The 21,933-nt window shown below is 40.2% G+C and overlaps 1 protein-coding gene across 4 annotated transcripts in view; it reads right to left on the reverse strand.

Annotated features, from left to right (window-relative positions):
* MYB (MYB proto-oncogene, transcription factor) overlaps window positions 1-21,927 on the reverse strand; it is a 34,960-nt gene extending 13,033 nt beyond the window's left edge. For 2 of the 4 annotated variants that reach the window (XM_024759122.1, XM_024759121.1), the window contains exons 1-13: window positions 21,861-21,927; window positions 17,314-17,431; window positions 15,210-15,281; window positions 13,611-13,703; window positions 13,144-13,364; window positions 11,198-11,432; window positions 9,782-9,862; window positions 9,237-9,341; window positions 7,671-7,925; window positions 4,747-4,889; window positions 3,403-3,517; window positions 3,185-3,310; window positions 1,951-2,061 (exon numbers count right to left, since the gene is read on the reverse strand). In XM_024759122.1, coding sequence (XP_024614890.1) covers window positions 1,951-2,061; window positions 3,185-3,310; window positions 3,403-3,517; window positions 4,747-4,889; window positions 7,671-7,925; window positions 9,237-9,341; window positions 9,782-9,862; window positions 11,198-11,432; window positions 13,144-13,364; window positions 13,611-13,703; window positions 15,210-15,281; window positions 17,314-17,431; window positions 21,861-21,883 — 1,698 coding nt within the window. In that variant the 5' untranslated portion in view covers window positions 21,884-21,927. Of the gene's footprint in view, window positions 1-1,950; window positions 2,062-3,184; window positions 3,311-3,402; window positions 3,518-4,746; window positions 4,890-6,401; window positions 6,765-7,670; window positions 7,926-9,236; window positions 9,342-9,781; window positions 9,863-11,197; window positions 11,433-13,143; window positions 13,365-13,610; window positions 13,704-15,209; window positions 15,282-17,313; window positions 17,432-21,860 lie in introns of all 4 variants that reach the window. The other 2 variants (XM_024759124.1, XM_024759123.1) reach the window with 2 other exon arrangements.
* Window positions 21,928-21,933: the final 6 nt, after the last annotated feature.

Consider the following 21,933-nt stretch of genomic DNA (forward strand, 5'->3'; position numbering starts at 1 on the left):
ACTACCAAGCCACGAAAAGACACAGAAGAAATTTAAGAGCATGTTACTAAGTGAAAGAAGCTAGCTGGAAAAAGCTACACACTGTATGATTCCAACTATATAATATTCCAGAAGAGGCAAAACTAGAGACAGTAAAAAGATCAGTGGTTGCCAGAAGTTGGAGGGATGAATAGTAGCAGAACACAGAGGACTTTTAGGGCACTGAAACTACTCTGCACGATACTATAGTGGTGGATAAATGTCAGTACAAATTTGTCCAAATCCATGGAACGAATAACACCAAGAGTGAACCCTAACATAAACTCTGGGCTTAGGGTGATGATGTATCAATGTAGGCTCACTAGTTGTAACAAATATACCCCTCTGGTGGGGTGTGTTGATGATCGGGAGGCTGTGCATATGTGAGGCCAGGGGATATATGGGAAATCTCCGTACCTTTTGCTCAACTTTGCTGTTAACATAAGACTGCTCTGAAAAATAGTCTATTAAAAAAATGGTGGTAGGGCTTCCCTGGTGGCGCAGTGGTTGACAGTCCGCCTGCCGATGCAGGGGACACGGATTCGTGCCCCGGTCCGGGGGGATCCCACGTGCCGCGGAGCGGCTGGGCCCGTGGGTCATGGCCGCCGGGCCTGCGCATCCGGAGTCTGTGCTCCGCAGCGGGTGAGGCCACAACAGTGAGAGGCCCGTGTACCGCAAAAAAAAAAAAAAAAAAAAGTTAACAGGGTTAACTATTATGTTAGTTTAAAAAAAAAAATGGTGGTAAGCAAAGCAATGCAATATCGGGTACAATAAAGGGAATTTACTATGGACACTGTGATTAGCATTATGCTAGATGCTACATAAAACCAAACAGGAGACAACTTAGCAAGGAGGAAATACAGGCATCCCCTGCTATTCAAAAGTTCGCTTCACACCACTTTGCTTTTATGAAAGTCCTACATTAGTACCTAATATTTTCGCTAACTGCTAACCAAAAGAAACCTGAAGAGAATTTTTGCTTTTCTTTTGCAGCCACAACTGTTACAGAGGCAGCACACACCCTGGGCAGTTAGAGTGGCACCACCAAGCTCCTTCCCCAGGCGCTACACTCAGCATCTCAGCATCAAGCCCCATAGTTTTGAATTGTGTGAGCACCTGTGCTTTATGTCAATTTCCTTATTTTTATTCACTTTTTATTGAAGTATAGTTGATTTAAAATATTATATTAGTTTCAGGTGTACACCATGGTGAGTTGATATTTTTATAGATCACATATCATACACAGTTATTAAAAAATACTATCTTATCTGTGCTATACATTACGTCCCTGTGTCATCTACTTTATAACTGGGAGTCCGTACCTCTTAATCCGGAGGTACGGACTACCTTGAACTACACGAAACCTATTTCGTCCCTCTCCCCACCCCTCTCCCCTCCGGCAGCCACTAGTTTGTCCTCTGTATCTGTGAGTCTGCTTCTATTTGTTACATTTGTTTCTTTTTTTTTTTTTAATGTTATTTAATTTTTGCACCTGTTAGCAAGATATGTCCGAAGGTAAACTGCTTCTTTGCTTTATGTCATTTTGGCCTACTAAAGGTATCATAGGAATGCTCTACTTTCAGATAGCAGGGGAAACCCTATACTACATTTAGAAGACAAATAAGTAAGTTAAAACAAAATGTAAAACTTAATATTCTGTTTTCGTGGAAATGTGTATATACATGCAGCAGATTTTTTAAGTGGCAAGGACTCAGATCATAAGAAAATAAACAAGTCTGCAATGGAACACAGTCTATTTCCAACATGTGTAGAAAATCTCACTTTATATTCAACATTAATAATCATAAGAAAATAAGCATGTGAGAGAATATTCAGAAGTATGATGCACTAAATGCCGAAACCACAGTGGGCCCACATGCCACACACAGAATTCTGTGAGCCGCCCACATCTCATAACATGTCATAACTTACGGGCACATCTGCCACAGGCGACGCCTGTGTGAACAGCTGAGTGTTCAGACTCTCCCCTTCCCAGTGGTCTGAGCAGAAGAAGTTTCCTGCTTTATCAGTTGGAGATTCCACCTAAAAGCAAACAGGAAGTGCTTTGTTGTTTCTAGAGCTAGAACTTCCCATGAAACTGTTAAACTCAAGAGTAAACTTCTGTAAGATGAATAAGGTCTGGGGATCTCATGTATAATACGGTGACTATAGTTGCTAACACTGTATTGTATAACTGAAATTTGCTAAAAGAGTAGAACTTAAATGTTCTCACTGGAAAAAAAAGGTAAATATGTGAGGAGATGGATGTGTTAATTAACTCAATGGGGGAGAATCCTTTCATAAGGTACACATGTATCAAAACATCACATTGTACACTTTAAATACTTTATAATTGTATTTGTCAATTATATCTCAGTAAGGCTGAAGAAAAAGTAAATCTATGGCCAGTCTCTCAACCACTTATCCTTATATGAAAATAAATTCAAGAGGCACTGTATCGAACCTGTTGGAAATGCTTCTTGACACCAATGTAAAACATTTAGCTAGTGGGAAGCAACAGCACAGCACAGGGAGATCAGCTCGGTGCTTTGCGATGACCTAGAGGGGTGGGATAGGGAGTGTGGAAGGGAGGCTCAGGAGGGAGGGGATGTGGGGACATACGTATGCATATGGCTGATTCACTTTTGTGTACAACAGAAGCTAATGCAGTATTGTGAAGCAATTATACTCCAATAAAGAGCTATTAAAAAAAACTACAAAAAAAAAAAAAACAACAATGAGGTGCAATGCCACACTCATTAGAATGAATAAAATCAAAAAGACCAAAAAAAAGATACTATTAATTTAATTAGTTTCAATTTTCCATGATGTCCAAAAATTAAATATCTATGTATCAACCAGTCATCCATCCACCTATATATCAGTGATTTTTAAAAGTACAATACAAAACTGCTTCCTTCTCTTTCCTTTATACTCTCTCACATGTTTTCTGTTCAAACAGGAAGGAAATAGAAGTGGCTCGGCTTCCCAAGTGCAAGATTGCATGCCTACAGCTTGGCAGTACCTCGTAACTGCATCTTATATGAAAATCTTTTATGAAAAGTGGTGTTGTTACACAGTGCCTCCCCCCTCCCCCAGACACATCAAGCTGCCCACAAGGGACAAAAACAGCAGGGTTGTTCCTTCCAAAGAATCTTGTGTTTACCTCTTGTTTGATCTTCTTCAGTAAAGGTGGTCCATTGTCTTGAAACTCAGCAACAATTCCAGATTCATCAGATTCCTGTTTAATCACATCTTGTAGGTCTTCTACTAGATGAGATGGTGTCTGAGGCTGAAGGGATGATTGGGTACATTTGTATCAGAGGAAAATTTCTGTCTGTGCTAATAAACCAACTAAACCCCAAGAACTTTGTGAGAACTTACTAGCATCTTCAGGGGACCGTATTTAATTTCTTGAGCTGCGAGTGCATGTTTGAATGGTGTAGGAGTTCTCGGAGAGCTTTCTAGGATTGACCTTTTGATAGCTGGAGTTCTGAAACTTTAAAAGGAAAACAAGTTTTGGTTAAATATAAAAGAACATATGTCCCTTACATTTCTCTACCTGTTAAATTTAATATTTTTCTACTGAATACAATAAACTCATTGATATGGAATAGGGTATGATGATGAATCATATAGGTATTGTTAGGGAAAAGATAATATGTGCAATCACATATTTCAAAATATCATACCACAAAACTAAGAGCATTAAAATATTTCTCATCTTTCTTTAATCATTCTGAAAACACATGTAGTACCCCTAAGCCTTTATAATGACCATAAGTATTGTGAAGATCTGATGTCATTTAAAAATCAATTTTATCCATTCATTATCTCTTATCTACCCATAACAGAAAACATATGTTAACCTTTTAAAGTGTATTTTATATTGGAAACAATAAAATTGCTTTTTTAAAAGGTTTCTTATAATTCTTATTGATGTTCTCTCCCATTTCTTTGAATTGGTTAAGGCTTTATTGACTATAAATGACTACTTAATCACTCCTTGGCTTCTAATCATATAATTTTCCTGGGGATGGCAAAAGAGGTCCTATCTATAGATAAATTTCAAAAAGAAAAAATAAGATTAAAAAAATATGAACTAAGTAAAGAACCATACTCATTCTTATTCTTAAGTTTATAATCAAAGAGGAAAGGAGGCTGAAAAAGCTTGTTTTTGGTGAAGAAGAAAAGGACTTATTGAACAAACAGAAAAACTGAATGGAAAAGTTATTTTAAAATTACCTCTGCATATATAGGAAATTTTTTTTTTTTTTTTTTTTTTTTTTGCAGTACGCGGGCATCTCACTGTTGTGGCCTCTCCCGTTGCGGAGCACAGACTCCGGACGCGCAGGCTCAGCGGCCATGGCTCACGGACCCAGCCTCTCCGCAGCATATGGGATCTTCCCGGACCGGGGCACGAACCCATGTCCCCTGCATCGGCAGGCAGACTCCCAACCACTGCGCCACCACGGAAGCCCATATATAGGAAATTTTGAAATGAACTACAAAAGGTAATTTAGTTTATTCTCCTACCTTCTACCTCTAGGTAGTCCTAACATGCCCAGGACAGGCATATTCAATGTGGAGATACACATGACTGTGTATATAAAAGTGGATCAGTAAAATTACATACATATAAATAGATCAGACATTTGGGGACTATATTCTATTAATTAAATATAAGTAAATAAAATAAATAATTTTTTTCTTGAAACAAGGACTTACATAGTATTTTCCTTTTGAGTTTTCACAGTCTGCTCTCTATGAAATGGTGTTGTAACAGTCAATTTGTGACCATTGAGAGGGGTGGAAGTTAAAGAAGGCATTTCCAAGTCTAAGTTTTCATGGTTATTGGAAGTGTTTAAGAACTAAATATGGGAAGAAAGAAAATATACTTACATTAAACAGTGATTCTTTAGTCAGCCCAATTTAAAAATGACATGTTGTTAACAAGTAGGTATGTTTTACTGGCCCATTATATGAGATAACAATGATGTTAACAAGCACATAGTGTTTAATTTCAATTCAGCACCCGGGATTTGGAGTATGATTTCCAAGAAATAAAATCTAGAGTCAATGCTGAAAAACTTGCAAAATCCTAAGAAAACATTCTCAATAAGGACACTTGTCATTAAAGAGAATGAGATGCACTTCTTCTTAACATTAAAGGTGTTAAAGTGATTTTTTTTGGAAAGTAATCATTTTTTTCTTTCATACTTTGTTTTTTCTCTTTAATGATCTAGGAACCATTATTATATAAAGTTGACATTATGTGGAAAATTCTTGAATAATTTAAGCTGTATCTCTCAGAACACTGATGTTCTGGGAAAGTAATAGGTGTTCCTCAAATGGTTCCAAGGTAAAACAAATTTGGGAAACACACGTATTGTAATCTCCTCCTGGAAATTCACAATGCACATCCGTATGTTAAAAACTTTGAGAGGTCCTGCAGTAAAGAAACCATTTTAATTTTGTTTGATTCAGTGTTTCCCAAACTTATATACCTATATATTTAGATGTTTTTCTGGAACATCATTAAGGTCTTGTAGAACTAATATACTTCAGAACAGGGTTTGGAAAATACAAGCAAAAAAAGAAGATCTTTTTTAGTGGGCATATCATTTGCTCATACCTAAGTTGTTCTTATAACAGACTTGACAGGCATAATTGGAAAAATGTTTTAAAGTGCCAAATTATCCTTTAGCTTCAATTATTTTCATAATTAAGGAACACAAGTCTTTGATAAAAATTATAATTTCCATGCCTTAAAAAAGCTGTACGAAATAAGAACATTCATTGGCAAAAACTGCCAATAAAATATTATGGCACGACTCAGAAGAGCCAATGTTGAGAAATTGAAATTAAAACATACGTTGTTTTTCTTAAGCATTTGTTCCTCATTTTCTCCCAAAACTTTTTCACTTAAAGATGGACTGGAACCTTTAAATTTTCTCGTTGCAGCTCAAATGTTATCTAAACATAATTTGGTTCCCTCCTCCCCTGGGTCAGTGAATCACATAACAATAAGTGAACAAAGAGGCAGAAAATCTGTTAAAGTTTTTAAAGGGATGGGAGAAGAGGAAGAAATAGAAATGTTAAACTCCAGTCTTGAAGGAAATAAAAGCACATCCCAGGCAACTAACTCTCTTTAGAATCACCAAAAAGTCAGAGAGAGAATTATGACAAAATCATCAGTCCGTCTACAGATAGCCTACACTCTGGGAGGCAGTATGACTTAGCAACAGCCAGAGGCAACAACGGAATGAAATCAGTGAAGACAACAGTAATGAGTCATTTGTTCCAAAGGATTAGTTTCTAGATTATTAAGGGTCAGGTGTCTGTTGAAAATTAGTAACAGCTGTGCAGAAATTGTGCTCTACCTGCGAGGGGGAGAAAGGTAGGCTTTTGACAAGGGAACGCTTGGGAGTTGAACTGCTGACGTCAGCAAATATCAAGGAACTAGAGTGTCCAGTGGCTATGGGGCTGGCTTGGCCCCGCTTTTTTCGAAGGATGACCCGTGGAATTGTGCTGGGCCTCGCAGGAGGGAAGGGCTTGGGCAAGTCAAGTGAACCCTCACTCAATTTGCGTTTGTTCGCCCTCTTGCTAGGCTCTCCTGCAGGCCTATTCACATTGCCCTCTCTTTGCTGAAGCTGGAGGGCTTTGCCTGCGTGGTGTTGGCTAGGTGAAAAAGCTGCTTCTTCAAAGAATTCAAAACTGCTGAGATCACCCCGCGATGAAGGATCCTGAAACAATGTGGGAGGCGCAGAACTTTGAGACAGTGTGTGCATGATGTGTGCCATCACCTGAAACACAGCACTGAGAAAGAGATGCTGAATGCAAAGAAAACACCTGGCCCACTTGCTTGACCTCCTGAGAAACAGCTTCGGGATGAACAGTTGTTCTGGTACACTGCATGGTGCGTCTCCCATGCTGCCTCAAGGCTGGCCCTACCCTGGTGCTGCAGGGACCTCCTGGCACTCTATCATTTGCATGCAGTTCAAAGCAGAAAGAAGACTTTTTGATAGCACATTTTGGCAATGTTCATCCTCTGTCTGATGGGGGATGCAGTAAATGCTTTTTAACCAACTGGGAAACAAAGGAAATGAATTGAGTGTCTGCTTTTGTGATACTGAATTCAAGTTTGTTTCACCAGAGATGGTTTGTCTCAGTGAATCCGTTGGGACTGGTAATCAGTGTTTTGTGGAGAAAGCCATGTGCCAACAAATGAACATATTACCACTTCAAATATATTGAAAGATGGCTTTAAGCTCCGAGTGAACATAATTCTTAATGTGCTATCCAAAAGCAAAGCACAATTTTAGGGAAACACAAAGGAGTAAACAAAGTACAAAAAAACAAGTTTAAAATAATCCAAATATCATTCCTATTACCCAAGCTCTACTTATAGGTCATTAACTTTACTATTTTTAAAAATATGCATTTTGAAGGAAATATGTGAAAAGCTACCTTTTTATCTGGGTAGCCTAAGAAATCAGATATTGAAAAAATATATACACAGAAACTAAAGTCATACGTTTACGTTAACATATGCTAGTAACATGATATTCGCCATAGAAAATGGCAACAATTTGAGGAGTTTCCTAATCCCCCTTCCAAAAACATTAACTTGCCTTAAAAATTCTACTTACAGAATCTATAAATTGAAGTGTTTCTGCAAATTCTAAGAGGTTCTTAACATTGTCCAGAATGGTGCCTTGGTGGACGATCATGCACCTGGCTGGAGAGGCGCTTTCTTCAGGTAGGGAACCAGGATCCACTGGCAGAGATGGAGTGGAGTGGTGGTCTTCCAAACAGGAAACAGGTGCGCTGTCTCCATGAGGTCTGGTGTGGTCGGCAATGGTGGTGCTGTGCCACCCAGGGTAGCTGCATGTGTGGTTCTGTGTCTAAGGAGGGGGTGGGGGAATAAAGAAAAAGCGGGGAGGAAAAAGGGAGAAGGAACTTAGCAATGAAGTTGCACAAGGTATCAGATGCTGTTAGAGGAAAGATAAAAGTCGTTGCATCATCCAAAACTTGCGCCTATGAGACAGTTGTCAAGATGTTTCCTTCTATCAATGCAAGACCCTGCTTTTTAATAATGGTATAGCCTGTCATCTATAGGATTGCCTTCACTGTCATCATTTTGTTAAAACTGCAAATAGAGGGATTATGTTACCAAGTACAACTCTCACATGGAATGTCTTAAAAATCTACTTTAACATAATTTCCAATAGGATCATAAATGCTGCAAATTAAGCAGTGAACTATTCTCATTCTCACCTACAAAAAGGCTGGAGGATTCAAGAGTTAGAGTTGCTTTTATTTGCATATATTCCTGTGGCTTCTACTCCTTTTTTAATGCTACAGATTGCACTGATGCAGTGAAGGGCTGCCAAATCAACGTGGTTAGGAAAGCAGAAGAGCAAATTAACAGAAGTCTCCTTTCAGCATGACCACGCAACAGGAGAAATTGCAAAACATTAACTAAAGTTAAAAAGTGGTCGAAATATCATATGCACATAATCATTTTATTATTTAACCAAAAAGAAATCTACTCCTCAGAATACCTACTGGGTATCCCATCTTTTATTCTCTTTGTTGGTTAATTACATACGTTACAAAGTGCAAGCTGCTTTCCCAGTTTGCTGCCCAATCACTAGAAAAGATGTCAAAATTCAGTAATGGTCCACACAGCTTTTGTGTGTGCAAACAAAAGAGAGACATTTATGTTGCTTATGGAGGGATTTAATATATATCTTTTTTTACATGTATATACTGGACATACATCAAATCATATTTGAAATTATAAAGTATGAAAATCTAGCTTAAAAGAATAATAGAAAAAGAAAATATCGAATGAATAGGCACCCAACAGATACACAGATTTGTAAAAAAAATTAAATTGCTAATTTTCATTTTTTCTCTGCTAGTCTTTGAATTGATTACAGTCCTTCTGAAGAAAAGAAAAATCAAGAATGAGAATCACAAATGGATATTGAGTTTCTATGGCAACACAAAAGGACTACTTCCAACTTAGTCAACACACATCGTGATAACAACTGCATTTTATTACAAGCAACCTCTAGTGTTTAAACATTGTTAGTGGATATACAGAGTCTTGATTAGTGTGATATTTAGAAGATAAGGGAAAAGATACAGAAGAGCACTGGGGTCAAGCGTTATCCCCCGCCCAGATCAAGTAGGCGGTGACATCTTACCGGAAGTGCCTGCTGTCCTTTGAGTTCATTCTCAGTCGACATTAGAAGCAACTCTAGCTCCTTTATTCGCTTTTCTTTCTCAGGGTCTTCATCGTTATAGTGTCTCTGAAATTAAAAGTTAAGGGAGAAAAAAAGACAAAGATCTGGTGGGAAAGTGTAAATACAATGATCGTGGCCCGAGGTTCACGAGGGACCACATAGAACCCAAAGAGCCCTGGCGTGGAACAAACGCCAACGGAATCTGGCCACTGTAGAAATCTCTGAATGTTATCCCAGACATAAAGGAGGGATGTGAAACCTGAGGCTAGAGGAGATGCTGACGGAGGGATTGTTTCAACTTCTAACATCAGAGAACCTAAGAATTCCGGCACTAATTCACTCCGGAAGTGTAGCTTGCTGGCCAGAGCTCTGCCCACCTCCCCACAGCCCCCTTTTCTTTTAACTTCAGTGGATCAGGTGCAAATAATCATTGGGATGAAAGAAACAGAACTGTGCCTTGAGTAGCTAATGAGTTTCTTCATGAAATGATCTTAAAATGGGCTTACCTGAATGGCTGCAGCAGCTGGCTGAGGGACATTGACTATATTTACATGTAACGCTACAGGATATGGCACGTGACTGGAGACCTACATCAAAAAGGCAAAACATATATACACTAATATGTATAAAATAGATAACTAATAAGAGCCTGCTGTATAAAAAAATAAATAAAATTAAATTTTAAAAAAAGGCAAAACAAACAAAGGCTGAGACATTCATGGTTACACGTGCTTCAGGGGACTTGTTGGCTTCCTGAAGTTTTGCTCTAGGACTAAGGAAAACAAACAAACAAACACTTTTCTGACAAAATTCACAAAGCAAAATAAATAAATAAAACCTAACTCCAATTGGAAAGTTTAGCCAAGCCTTTAATAATTGTTAAAGAGCTAAAGCAACAGAGCGAAAGAAATTTAAGGTGCTCATCGATCCTGATAGGAAGTATTCCTTAGAGTAAAACAGAAAGAAAAATATAATCTAAAATACATTCACGAGTGTATGAAAGTTTTGATGGTAAAAACGGATGGCACTAGCTGTTTATAAATAAAAATATGTTTCTGTGAATTATTATGAGCTTTAGGAAAGAGTATAGCACCTCTTAAGATAGTTCATTCACCTGAGACCAGTCAGGAAGGTCTGTAGTCAAATATATGGAACAGACAGAGAAGAGTAAAAACTACTAATATGTTTTGCATAGAATTTGCTTATGAGCTCTGAATTCTTGGATAAGTTTCACCATTTATTATTGTTGATTTTAAGATTCAAGTTTCTTGATTTTTTTCTCTTTATTCTTCTTTTCCCACCCATTTTGAAGATTTTTGTCTATAAATATAAATATCAAGAAATGAAGAAAGAATCACACCGATTCAAAGGAAGACAAAAGATGTCAGATGTCAGTCATGAAACTGCTCCTGATTCACAGTAAGAAGGTAAACACTTACTGAACGAATAAATTAAGATACTTCAGCTAGATCACTACCAGAGTTGAACTTACAATCATCTGTTAAATTTCAGGGTCAAACTATTTCCTCTTTAAATGTAATATCACATTCACTTTTCATTTGAGCAGAGAAAAGTATTAGATACAACTGCACCTCCATACCCCCATTCTTCTTCAGCAGTACCTTGATAAGTAAATTTACATCCAAAAGCTAACTTCCCAAATTAGATTCGAAGCAGCAAGTTAGAATCAAACAACTTGGGTTTTAGTCTGCACTATCTCTATGAGCTGTGTAATCCTGGACAAATCACTTAACATCCTCATTTCCGGATCCATCAGGGATAACAACACCTACCCCTCTCGATTGATCGTGATCATGATCATGTTCATGAAAGCCGAGAAGTATGCACCTGAAAGGTATCATTATTACCTGGAGCTAAAATAACATCTCTCTCATTAAACTGAATTCTGAGGAATGGCTTACGTTTTGTGCTTCAGAAACGTGGTAATAGGAATAGTCGTTGTTAACTGAGGGCTGGCCAGTTGGAGGGAGTTGAGCTGAAGGTAGAGCATGGGCAAAACCCATCAAATGGCTGTTCTTCTGAAAACCTGTGGCCACTGGTGGCTGGCTGGCTTTAGAAGACTCCTGCAGATAACCTTCCTGCTCGACCTTGCGACGCATGGTAGAATTCCAGTGGTTCTTGATAGCATTATCAGTTCTGCACAGAAATATATCACATACACATTTTACAAACAAAAATTTCAATTCAGATTACAGTTAATTGACAGAAAACTGTTTCTAACAGAGACCCTTTCTTTTGGTCCACTACGAGTGTTTTTTTCCTTTTAATCGTTTCTGTCTTCTCTGCCTCCTAAAAATCATGCTTCCACTATCACCTAATTAAAAATTGATAGGTTTCTCTAAATTACATAATCTGGAACTTATATAGTTTTCTATAAATGCTGAAATCTTTTAGCCATTTTGTTTCCTTGTTAAGAATATTTCCAATACAACACCCTTCATGTTTATTCTGATTGTGATACAAGACTCTAATACAACTTAAAGTTCTGGCTGTTCTAGAAGATTACTCCTTTGAGTGTGGCTTAGCAGGGCCTACACATCACAACAGGCACTCAGTAAAGTTTGGTGAGCAATAATGACGTTGCTGCCATCTCAGCGTCTACTCTTTATCTAGAATAGCACTAGCCAGAGATTTTGAGTAAAAAAAATTCCCACCTTTTGAAAACTACCTCAAATGGTTCCGTAACCAGGCAAATGGAACCATAACCAGAGGCGAAAATGCAAAATGGGATCCCGAAGGGAAAGAGGCTAACTCCCCAATATATTTTCAAACTGCAAAGCATTTTTACCAAGGTTTTTCAATTCTCAGGAAAACAGTTTCTCAATTCAAAAAAACCGTTTTAAGCCTCCCTTTTACTATTTCGATGGGGGTGGGGGAATGTATGCTAAAGAAAGAGGAAGTTCAATTGCCCCTTAAATTTTTGGAAGAATCAACAGCATATCCTTTCAGACCATATGGGAGAAAAGGCCTCCTTTTATCAACCTCTTGAATTCTCTAAGCTTATACTGAACCAGGAGGGAGGAAATGTTTCAGAACATCACAAGAGAACACTGCATAGACCATGAGAGCCATAGCCTTCTTTGAAATGACCCTTTCTCCACTTTGGGGTTATGAAGCTCAAGAATAAAAATATTTAAAATATTTCCTATCCTACAATATTTTAATGTAAGATTTATAATTAGTATCTTCCAAACTAAATGACATCCGTTATAAACTGTTTAAATGGGGAAAGTGGGACAAAAATGAGCTTCCATAGATATCCCTCATAATGAGGTCATTTTCGTGCTTTGTTCGTTAAAAAGAAAGCTTAACAATGACATCATTTAAAAACCTGGAAGCAGTATGATAATTCTAGAAATACAATCTTTCTTTATTCAAAAGAAAAAATTAAGCCAAGTGGTATAATGAAATGAACACGGTATCAGGAAAATGGTAGCCAAATTCCTTCTGGTCACTTAACCAGCTGTGTGAACTCAGACCAAAGACAAACTGTCTACCCTTGGTTTGCTTCTATGTGTTTAGAGTTTCGTAGTTTACAAAGTGCTCTGACATTTGTTTTACTTGATACTAGCATTGGCCCTACAAAGTAGGTTATGCCCTGTTTTGCAAATGGGGCAACTGAGGCTGAGGAAAGTTGGCCCAAGCTCACTGTTGGGTGGATTCTGGAAGTCCTCAACCAGGTAAACTCTAAGATCTCTTCCAGTTGTAAAAGCTATGGATCTAGTTTATCTTGTGAAACATTTACCATCGATAAAATGTAATTCACTCACCATACATTTTAAAGCAGAATGTTCAATACCCACTCCCTCATTCTTCCCAATCAATATATTTTTTGACATATTATTACCGTCCAGGCAGTAGCTTTGCGATTTCTGCCCATCTGTTCCCCAGTCTCTTGTGTGCCTGGTAAATAATTCTGTCTTCCTCTTCTGTCCAGGAGGTTTTCTTAACTTCTGGATTCAAGTGGTTATGCCACCTCTCCCTACATTGTTTTCCAATTCTCCCCTTTAAGTGCTTGGCAATAACAGACCAACGTTTCGGACCGTATTTCTGTACAAGCTCTATCACCTTCAGATAAACACACAAAAATAACCTATGTTTTAATGTTATGTAATGAGTCAGTGTAATCATTCTTCATGTTACAAGATCTTTAGAAAATTTCTAAAACTCTCCTTTCATTCATGGGAAATATGGGAATGGAGTCCTCTGCTTCCTGTTTGCACACTTTACCTGTTTCTTCAAGTTGGGAAACAGTCAACAATGTTGGGGAATATTCATAATTGTGATTCACACACCAACGGAGAAAGAACTTACTCTCTGATCTTCTTCTTTGGTCCAAGGACCCTTGATAAGCTCAGGGTTTAGTACTTTCTGCCATCGGTGCTGGCACTGCACATCTGTTCGATTCTAGGCAAATAAGATAAAGTGTGCATTGTCATACAGATACGGTGTGATAAGCACATGAAGACTGCTGTAATAAAAATCACACACGGACAATATGCAGTGAAAACATTCAAGAACATAGTTTAGGGCATATCTGGAGAGCCCATTACTTACAGCTAAAGAACGTACAAAGAATATATCAAAGTTGCATCTAAAATTAGAAGCTCTGCATCCTCAGGGAAATAGTCCTGCCATGTGAACTAAAGGTTCATCGTACTGTATACCTAGTTGTCAATTTAACTTAACCTTAACCTCAGTGTGTTGCATTTGGAAGTACCCACATGGATTAGGACTTCTTAGAGATTCCATATTGATGTTGGACTTCTATGGAAACCCACTCTAAATGACTCAAGTTTGATTCCCATTCAAACTAAGAGATGTGCTTCAATTTAGGACCACAAGTGTTAATATTGCGGAAAGAGCAAAGGTGAATAAAGATAGGCCCTGTTTTATAAGAGTTTATAGTCTTGTAAGAAGTAAAAGACAAATACATAATTAACTAATAGAGGGCAGAATTTGATTCATATGCAAGAAGAGACCAAAGTAAAATGATATTGGGGTGGAAAAAGGAGCATCTTCTGAGGAGGAGAAATTATGTTTCCTTAGAAGGAGTACAGAAAAGCTCTTGGCATGGACTTTGAAGGATGGCTAGAACATTTTAGGAGGTGGCATCACCAGGGACAAAAGCCCTCAGGAGGGAAAGCAGAAATGAATTCAACCAAACCTGCTTACAGAGGGGAAGTAGGAAACAGAACTGGGGCTGTAAGTTGAGGCATATGGGAAGGCCCTCATGTGCCAGGCAGTCTACCTGATGTGTGAGACTTGAAGTTACTGCTGCTAGTTTTGAAAAGTAAAGCACAGCTGCATTTTATGAAGCTCCATCTGTCAGTGGTGTCTGGAATGTATGGGAAAGTGGAAAGCTACAAGTAGGAAAGCCAGTTATGAAGGCAATGCAATTGGCCAGAGAAGAGGGAAAGGGGCCGAACATACGGAACGGTGAGAAGAATAAACAAAGGAATCCCAGATTCCTTAATCCTTGCTTGATTGTAGGGGATGGGGGAGTATGATAAGTCTAAAAGAACGCTAAAATTTTAAACCAGGGTACCAAAATTATGGCTATTGAAAAAATAGGAAATTTAAAAGAAGCTGACTTGGGGGAAGTACCATGAGTTTAGTCATCTACCGTACAACAAGTCATCAAAATGCTAATTTATATTATTCTAAAAAATTAAAAGATAAAATAAGAAGCAAACGTTTAAAATACATTGTAAAAATCCTTTAAAAATATATTTAGAAATTTTAATTATATGCATTACAAAAGAAATATAAGTTACAGATAAGGCATTTCTCCCTTACTTCTTATATACAAGCAAATATGTAATGTCTTAATATCATCTCCTACAATATCTTATTTAAATCTTTGGGAGGAGGAAATTTCCTTTTACAGAAAGAAAAAAATTACTAACTCACCGGGAGATAATTGGCAATAACTTTCCAGTCATCTGTTCCATTCTGTTCCACCAGCTTCTTTAGTTTTTCATCCTAAGACATTTAAAGGGAATCCTAGGATATCAGTCATTTACTGTACAACTCTATTCAAGTCAGAGTTAAAAGGGAACCAACCTCCCACCAAAAAAAATCTCTCAAAAATAACCAAATTCAACAAATATTAAGGTGATATACTGGTTTACAGCATAGATTTATTTAGAGTCAGACAGACCAGAGTTTGAATCTTAACTCAGCTACTGATTAGCTGTATAAACCTGGGTATATCATTTTGCTTTTCTGGACATTAGTATTGTCATCTGTACAATGGAAACGATGATGTCAGCAGGGTTATTTGGGGATTATGTGAGTTAATTACGCAAAACTTTAGCATAATGCCTGGCGCATTGAATGTTTAACATATGGTAACTTTTAAAATTTTACTTTGTAGGAAAAAAGTAATGAACTCCAGTGTTTGACTTAAGAGACATTGAACTATGGCAATAGATAGACTCTCAGTAAGAAATAGTTCAAGCTCTAGTCTAACGTTTAGTAAGTTCAACCTCTTTCATATAAAAAAATGTAAGATCACTTTTCTTAATTACACTCGAAGGCATGTATGATGTAAGAAAATCATTTAGCTTTTGTATCAATGTGTTGACAATTTAAATGACACCAAACTTATTAGAACACAGAAGACGCTAAACATCAGGGTGAAATCTTTCAGTTCACAAGTGTCTTTCTAAACATGTTCAAGCAAAAGAGAATCCTCATGTTCCTGCAAAGGTAACTTTCACACACAATGTGAGTCCTCGCTATGACACAGTCACAGCAATTAGGAAACCAGTGTTACAAACAGAACTTCTAAACCGCTGAGAATCACCCAAGTGCACAATTTCCATAGGTAAATTATGGATTTCCTATGGACCTCACTGGAAATCCCGTCTGCCTGTCAATGAGAGCTCTGGTTTAAGTGAAGGAGGACAGGATGAAACCGAAGAAGAGTCAATACCATTTATTCTAACGTGAAATCTTCTACAATTCGTAGCAAATTTTTTTAAAGAACTTTGAAGAAAAAGCAACTTTTCTCTTACATTAATAATTTTGCCTCCTAAGCATTTTTCCATTCCCATAGAGATCAAGATTTGATAAGCTAGCTGACAAAGAGAGGTGAGAAGGAGACACACCTCCATCCATTTTTGAATGCCTTCAGAACAGACATCCACATATATTTCTCTGTGTAATATTATATACCAAGAATGTTAAATGAACCCATTATAAAAAGACAAGTTCTGTGAGTGTTTTGCTTTATTCTTTTGTTTTGTTTTTGGAAATAGCAATTCATTCATTCGTTCAGGGAACATCTGTTAATATCCCACTTTGTGGCAATCGATTCTGGGTTCAGGGGACACAAAAATGAATAGACGTTTAGCTCTGCCTTCAGCAGACTTACAGTCTACTGGGTGGGGGGGCATGTACATTACAGCAACAATAAATAAGAACATGTATCCATTGGTTGGAGGACGAATCCAACCTGTCTGGGGAAGCCAAGGATGGCTTCACAGAAGAAGTGATGTCTTCACAAGTGATGAAGAAGTAGTAAGGGGCTTCCCTGGTGGCACAGTGGTTGAGAGTCCGCCTGCCGATGGAGGGGACACAGGTTCGTGCCCCGGTCCGGGAAGATCCCACATGCCGCGGAGCGGCTGGGCCTGTGAGCCATGGCCGCTGAGCCTGCGCGTCTGGAGCCTGTGCTCCGCAAAGGGAGAGGCCACAACAGTGAGAGGCCCGCGAACACCCCCCCGCCACACAAAAAAAGAAGTAGTAAGAATTTGTGGGGCAAATGGACAAGAACAGAATAGGCAGAAGGAAACGCAGATAAAACAAAGTGAGGAGGGGACCTTCAAACAACTGCAAAAATTTTGGAAAAGGATGGTATAGTGTCCATGTGGGGGAGTGGTGAGGCAGGCTAGGATAAGAGTCAGAGAGCCCGCTAAGGAGTTTGAACATCTGTAGTTTAGCTGAAATTTTGTTTTTTATAAATGGATGCACTCTAGGTTTTTCCCCATGTTTTGATTACGTGATTAGTTACCTCTTCCCTGGTCCACCTAGTTTTCCCCAAGTGACGCTTTCCAGACTTGGGAAGCAGCCCATCATAATCATGGTCACACATCTCAATGTCTTCATCATCCTCGTCACTACTGTAGATGCTGCAGAAATAAAAATGGGCAGATGTGGACTGAAACAAGAGGATTCAAACTACTGGATTACAAAACTTACACCAAAACTCCTCAACAATCTTTTCAAAGGTTACAAAGATAAAACTTTGAAAACTTGCATAACGAGACTGTTTTTGGCACTCTGTTGCTCTAGGACTGTAAACTGGTTCTGCTGTTATTGGTATCCACAGATACGGCAAAGGACCTGGCACTTTCTATTGCTCTGCATGTTTAAACCTGCTGTTAATGTTAGACCAGTGACAAGTTACACAATTGGCAACCTTCCAACCAATGAAGGTTTAAGTTTAAAACTTAATGTTAAGGACAATAAAAGGAACGAGAGCCCATGTCCTTTACATAAGTACACTCGCAAAACCTTTGGTATATGTCCCATCATTTAAGTAATATTTCCCAAATACAATAAAAAAAAACCCTCAATTATGTTATCCTAATGGGACTGGTGTTTTATTAAGAGAAAAAAATTCAAGAAGTAATGCACCCAACAATATAATTGTAGTCATCCCTTAAAGATTAGAAGATTAAGAGAATCTAAAAGGAAAGGATTTAAAAACCTGAGAAAGGATAAATGATCAAGTGACCAAACTGCTTTGTAAATAACATTAATACCAAACAGTTCAAAACTCCAGGACAGGTTGATCCAACTTGTGGCCATGTTTACAATCCTCAGTTTCCGGAGTAACCAAGTGAATAATTAGGCCACATGATAGTCAGAATCTTATTCATGTTTTTTCTACCTCTGACTGAATGGTTTTTGAAAGATCTTAAAATGTACCTAATTCAAAACTGAGGGATTCCCCCAGGTGGGTTTAAAAGGAACCCATTACTGTTTTCAAAAGAGCTTTTTCTTTTACCTACTTGACCAAAACTAAAAATTTTGATGACTTTTGAAGTAACTCTATACATAATGTTTATTAATCATATAATGGATAGGTGAGAGTCATTTTACAGCCAGTTTACTTTTAGTTATAATTTTACTTATAAAACTTAAGATATGAGGAAAAATTATACTATCTTTAAAAATTTACTAAAATTTATCATTGTAATATTGAGAATTCCATCAAACTAAGAACAATAAAAATGATATAAAGCAATATCATAATGCAGATCATTATTCTAAAAGGAAAATGTATGTTCATATCAGGTTTTGTCTTCCAAAAGTAACTTACAAGTATATATTACCCACCCCTTACAAGCAAGCAAAAATGCTTACCCAAAATCCTGAATTTGAGGTTCTTATAATTTAAAACTATTATTTTGGGAAACAATCTGAAGGTCCAGGATGCATAGCGACAAGTAGGATGTGATCCAAACTTAAAACGCCACCACAAAAAAGACCACTAAACTGTGTTTATAATCTATAACCATCTTTCATTTAGTACCTATCCTTTTAAACAAGAGCCTGATCCTGTTTCACATTGTCAACAAGGGGCTCTAAACCAACTTCTGATTAAAAATTACAGTAGTTTCCCTTTAATAAAAAGCACAAGCATCATAAGGTAAAAAAAAAAAGTTATAATCCTAGAGCTTTGGAAAGGTTCATAGGGAACTCCTTGGAAAGCCCCCCAAATGAGGTGGCACCCTTGTGAAATATCAGGGATACCAAGAAAACCAGAATAATCTGAAAGTGGAGTCATAGATTCAACTGAATTCAACTTTGGGGGTTTGGGTGGATCTGGAGATCACGTTTTCAGAACTGAGGACTATGTATTTTTTTCAGGTTTTTATTATCTATTTTATACCTACTAGTGTATATATGTCAGTCTCAATCTCCCAATTCATCCCTCCACCACCTCCCCCTTTCCCTCCCTTGGTGTGAGGACTAGGTTTTCCAAATCAGTAATTGGACACCACTGTCTGGGCAAACAGATCAACACTCAGGAATAAGCAACAAATTCAGCCGCCCATAGGGGGCAGCCTACACCAGGTGAGAGAGAATAGACATCAAACAGGACTAGGGTTCTGGAGGCAAAGGTGCTAGTTCTGCCTCCACCTAGCTGCGTGACTTGGACAAATCACTTTCTCTCTCTCACGACCTCAGTTCCTCGCCTATACAGAGGGCTTGGATTTTACTTCTAAGGTATTTTCCAGGGCTAATAAGGGATAATTCCACATCTTCCATGACTCTTAAAAATTAAGCAGAGATGTGCAAAATCAGAGATGTGCAAAAGCAAAGTCTTGGGGAAAACTTGGTGTGCAACTTCCGCAGGTCCCGAAGAGGCCATGAGGGGAGCAGGGCGAGCCCAGGGCTGCTCACACTGTCAGCTCCTGGGTCCATCAGCCGGCTAGGCGCGGGTCTCGCCTTTGAGCTTTGCATGAGATTTCCTCGTTCTCAATTGTCCGGGTCGTCTAAGTAGCATGATTAATTTCTACTAAGGGCCTGAAATAACTTTTCCTTTATCTGCTCTGAGAAGATCTCAGACCCAACAGTCAGAAGACTCTCAAAGGCTGATTTCAAGCCTGATGCACCCGACTCCCCACCTGCTAGACCTGGTGCGGTTACAAGAGTACGACTATGAATATTACATTCTGTCAAGGAAACAAACCGTGCAAAGAAACGAAAAAGAAAAGAAGTGTTGGGGGTTGGGAAAAGGGAGGGGAGCGGGAGGAAGTGCCTTGTGGCCGCTACTGTGATTCTAGAAACAGGGTTCAGACTCATTTCGCTGACCTGGTTAATAATCCCTGCCGAGTTGACGTTCGCCTTGCAAGAAACGGCTTCGAGCCCGCAGCCGGGTTTCTCTTCCCCCTGAAGCAGGTTCAAGGCTCCCGCCCCTCCTGGCCGCCTCCCCTCTCTGCTACCTGGGAGCCACAGGGAACCTGCGCGGCCCCGCCCCGCGGGGACAGTCGAGATCTCGGGGCGCGGAGCCTCCCCCGCGCCTCCTCCCAGCACCCCTTCCCAGCTCCCTCCTTCTCCTATTCCTCCTAGTTTCCGCTCTCGAAAAAATAGGTGACCTCCGTTGCTCCACTGTTAAGTCCCAAGGGCGAAGGTGAAACCACTTAAGGGGCAGCACCCCTGCCCCGCGCGGCCGGGCCCTGGACGAAGCTCAGGGAGCCAGCGGCCCCCCAAGTCGCCTCCCTTTTTCTCCGGCACCCGGCCATGCCTTGGTGCCGCTCCCCGCCCGGCCAGGCCCGGCCGAGGGTGCTGCAGCGGGGCCCACACCCACGCTCTTTGCAACTTCCTAGCTCTGCAAGAGGACCCGTGATCGCTGATTCGAAAACAAATAAGTAAAAGAAAATCAAGAAACCCGAGGAAAAGAGGGTGGGTTTACTTTGCCTCCAGGGACTTTTCCCCAAAACCTCCTGGCGAGGGTCCGTCCCGTCTCCCCTCCTCCGACAGGGCGACCTGAGGCTGCAGAGCTGGGCGCGGGGAGGAACGGCGACCTCGGCCGGGTCCACGTGCGCGCGCCGCGCCGGGACCTCTTGCACAGGGGAAGAGCTCCGGGGGATTGCGTCCCGGTTGCGCGGCAGCGGCCTTGGGTGCTGCCCGCCTCAGTCCCTTTCCGTTGAGTGGCAACCGTGACGGCCGCCGAGCGAGCGCCTACACCCGGCCACCCGCAGGGAGCTCCGGCGCGTCCAGTCCGGGAAGTCCAGAGACTGGTGGAAGCGGGAGCTTCAGCAAGTGACAGTTCGGACCAGTCTTTTCCTCCTCCGCTCCCTATTCCCCTCCTTCCGGCCGAAATGTAAGGGCACTTCATTCAAGATACCCGGCGAGCCTCCCCAAGTGCGGTTGACATGTGCGTCGCGGGTGCGTGGGAGCGGGTGTGCAATGTTTGCTTTAGAAGTAAAAGCCTCTCAGAGAATAATGATTAGAACCTTCAAAACCAGGGCTTAAAACAATTTGCAAATGTAGAGACCCTTTCCTCCCCTACAATCTTCTTTCCAGCCGCCTGTCAGCTGACACTCTTCTTCGCCTCCATAAAGAATGAATGAAATTTACATGAACTACCTGCAGCTACTATACAATCCGGCATTTTCCTTATATCTGCCATATGCTCTGCACTTCCAAGTCCAAACATATCGCAATGCATCCAGCAATTACGCTGCGACTCCCTCGCCGACACCCGCGGCATCAAGCCAGGGACCTAGTGGGCTCCCCGGGAATGGTGGGCACCGCTCTGCCCCCGGCTGGAACGTGCTTTTTTCCCCCTAGAGAGAACGTACCCCCGTGCAACTTGCAAAATGAGCCGCAGGGCGTGCTTCTCAACGTCCTAATGCATTTCTCGCATAGGCTCTTCCATTCATCAGTCCCTCGAGCGGCTTCTGCTGCCAAGGCAGGGGCTCTAGGTCCTCGCAGGATCTGACAGCCCCGCAGAAGATCCGGGAACCATTTCCCACCTGCTCTCCCGGCGCCTGGCGCCCAGCGCGCCCCCGCCCGCGGCCGCCCGCCCGGGATCCCCGTTACCTGTGCCGGGGTCTTCGGGCCATGGCGCGGCGGGCGCGGGGCTCCGCTGGGAGCCGCGGGAACCGCACTGGGC

Source organism: Neophocaena asiaeorientalis, unplaced genomic scaffold (genome assembly GCF_003031525.2).
Source record: "Neophocaena asiaeorientalis asiaeorientalis breed wild unplaced genomic scaffold, Neophocaena_asiaeorientalis_V1.1 scaffold5, whole genome shotgun sequence".
NCBI classification, from domain to species: domain Eukaryota; kingdom Metazoa; phylum Chordata; class Mammalia; order Artiodactyla; family Phocoenidae; genus Neophocaena; species Neophocaena asiaeorientalis.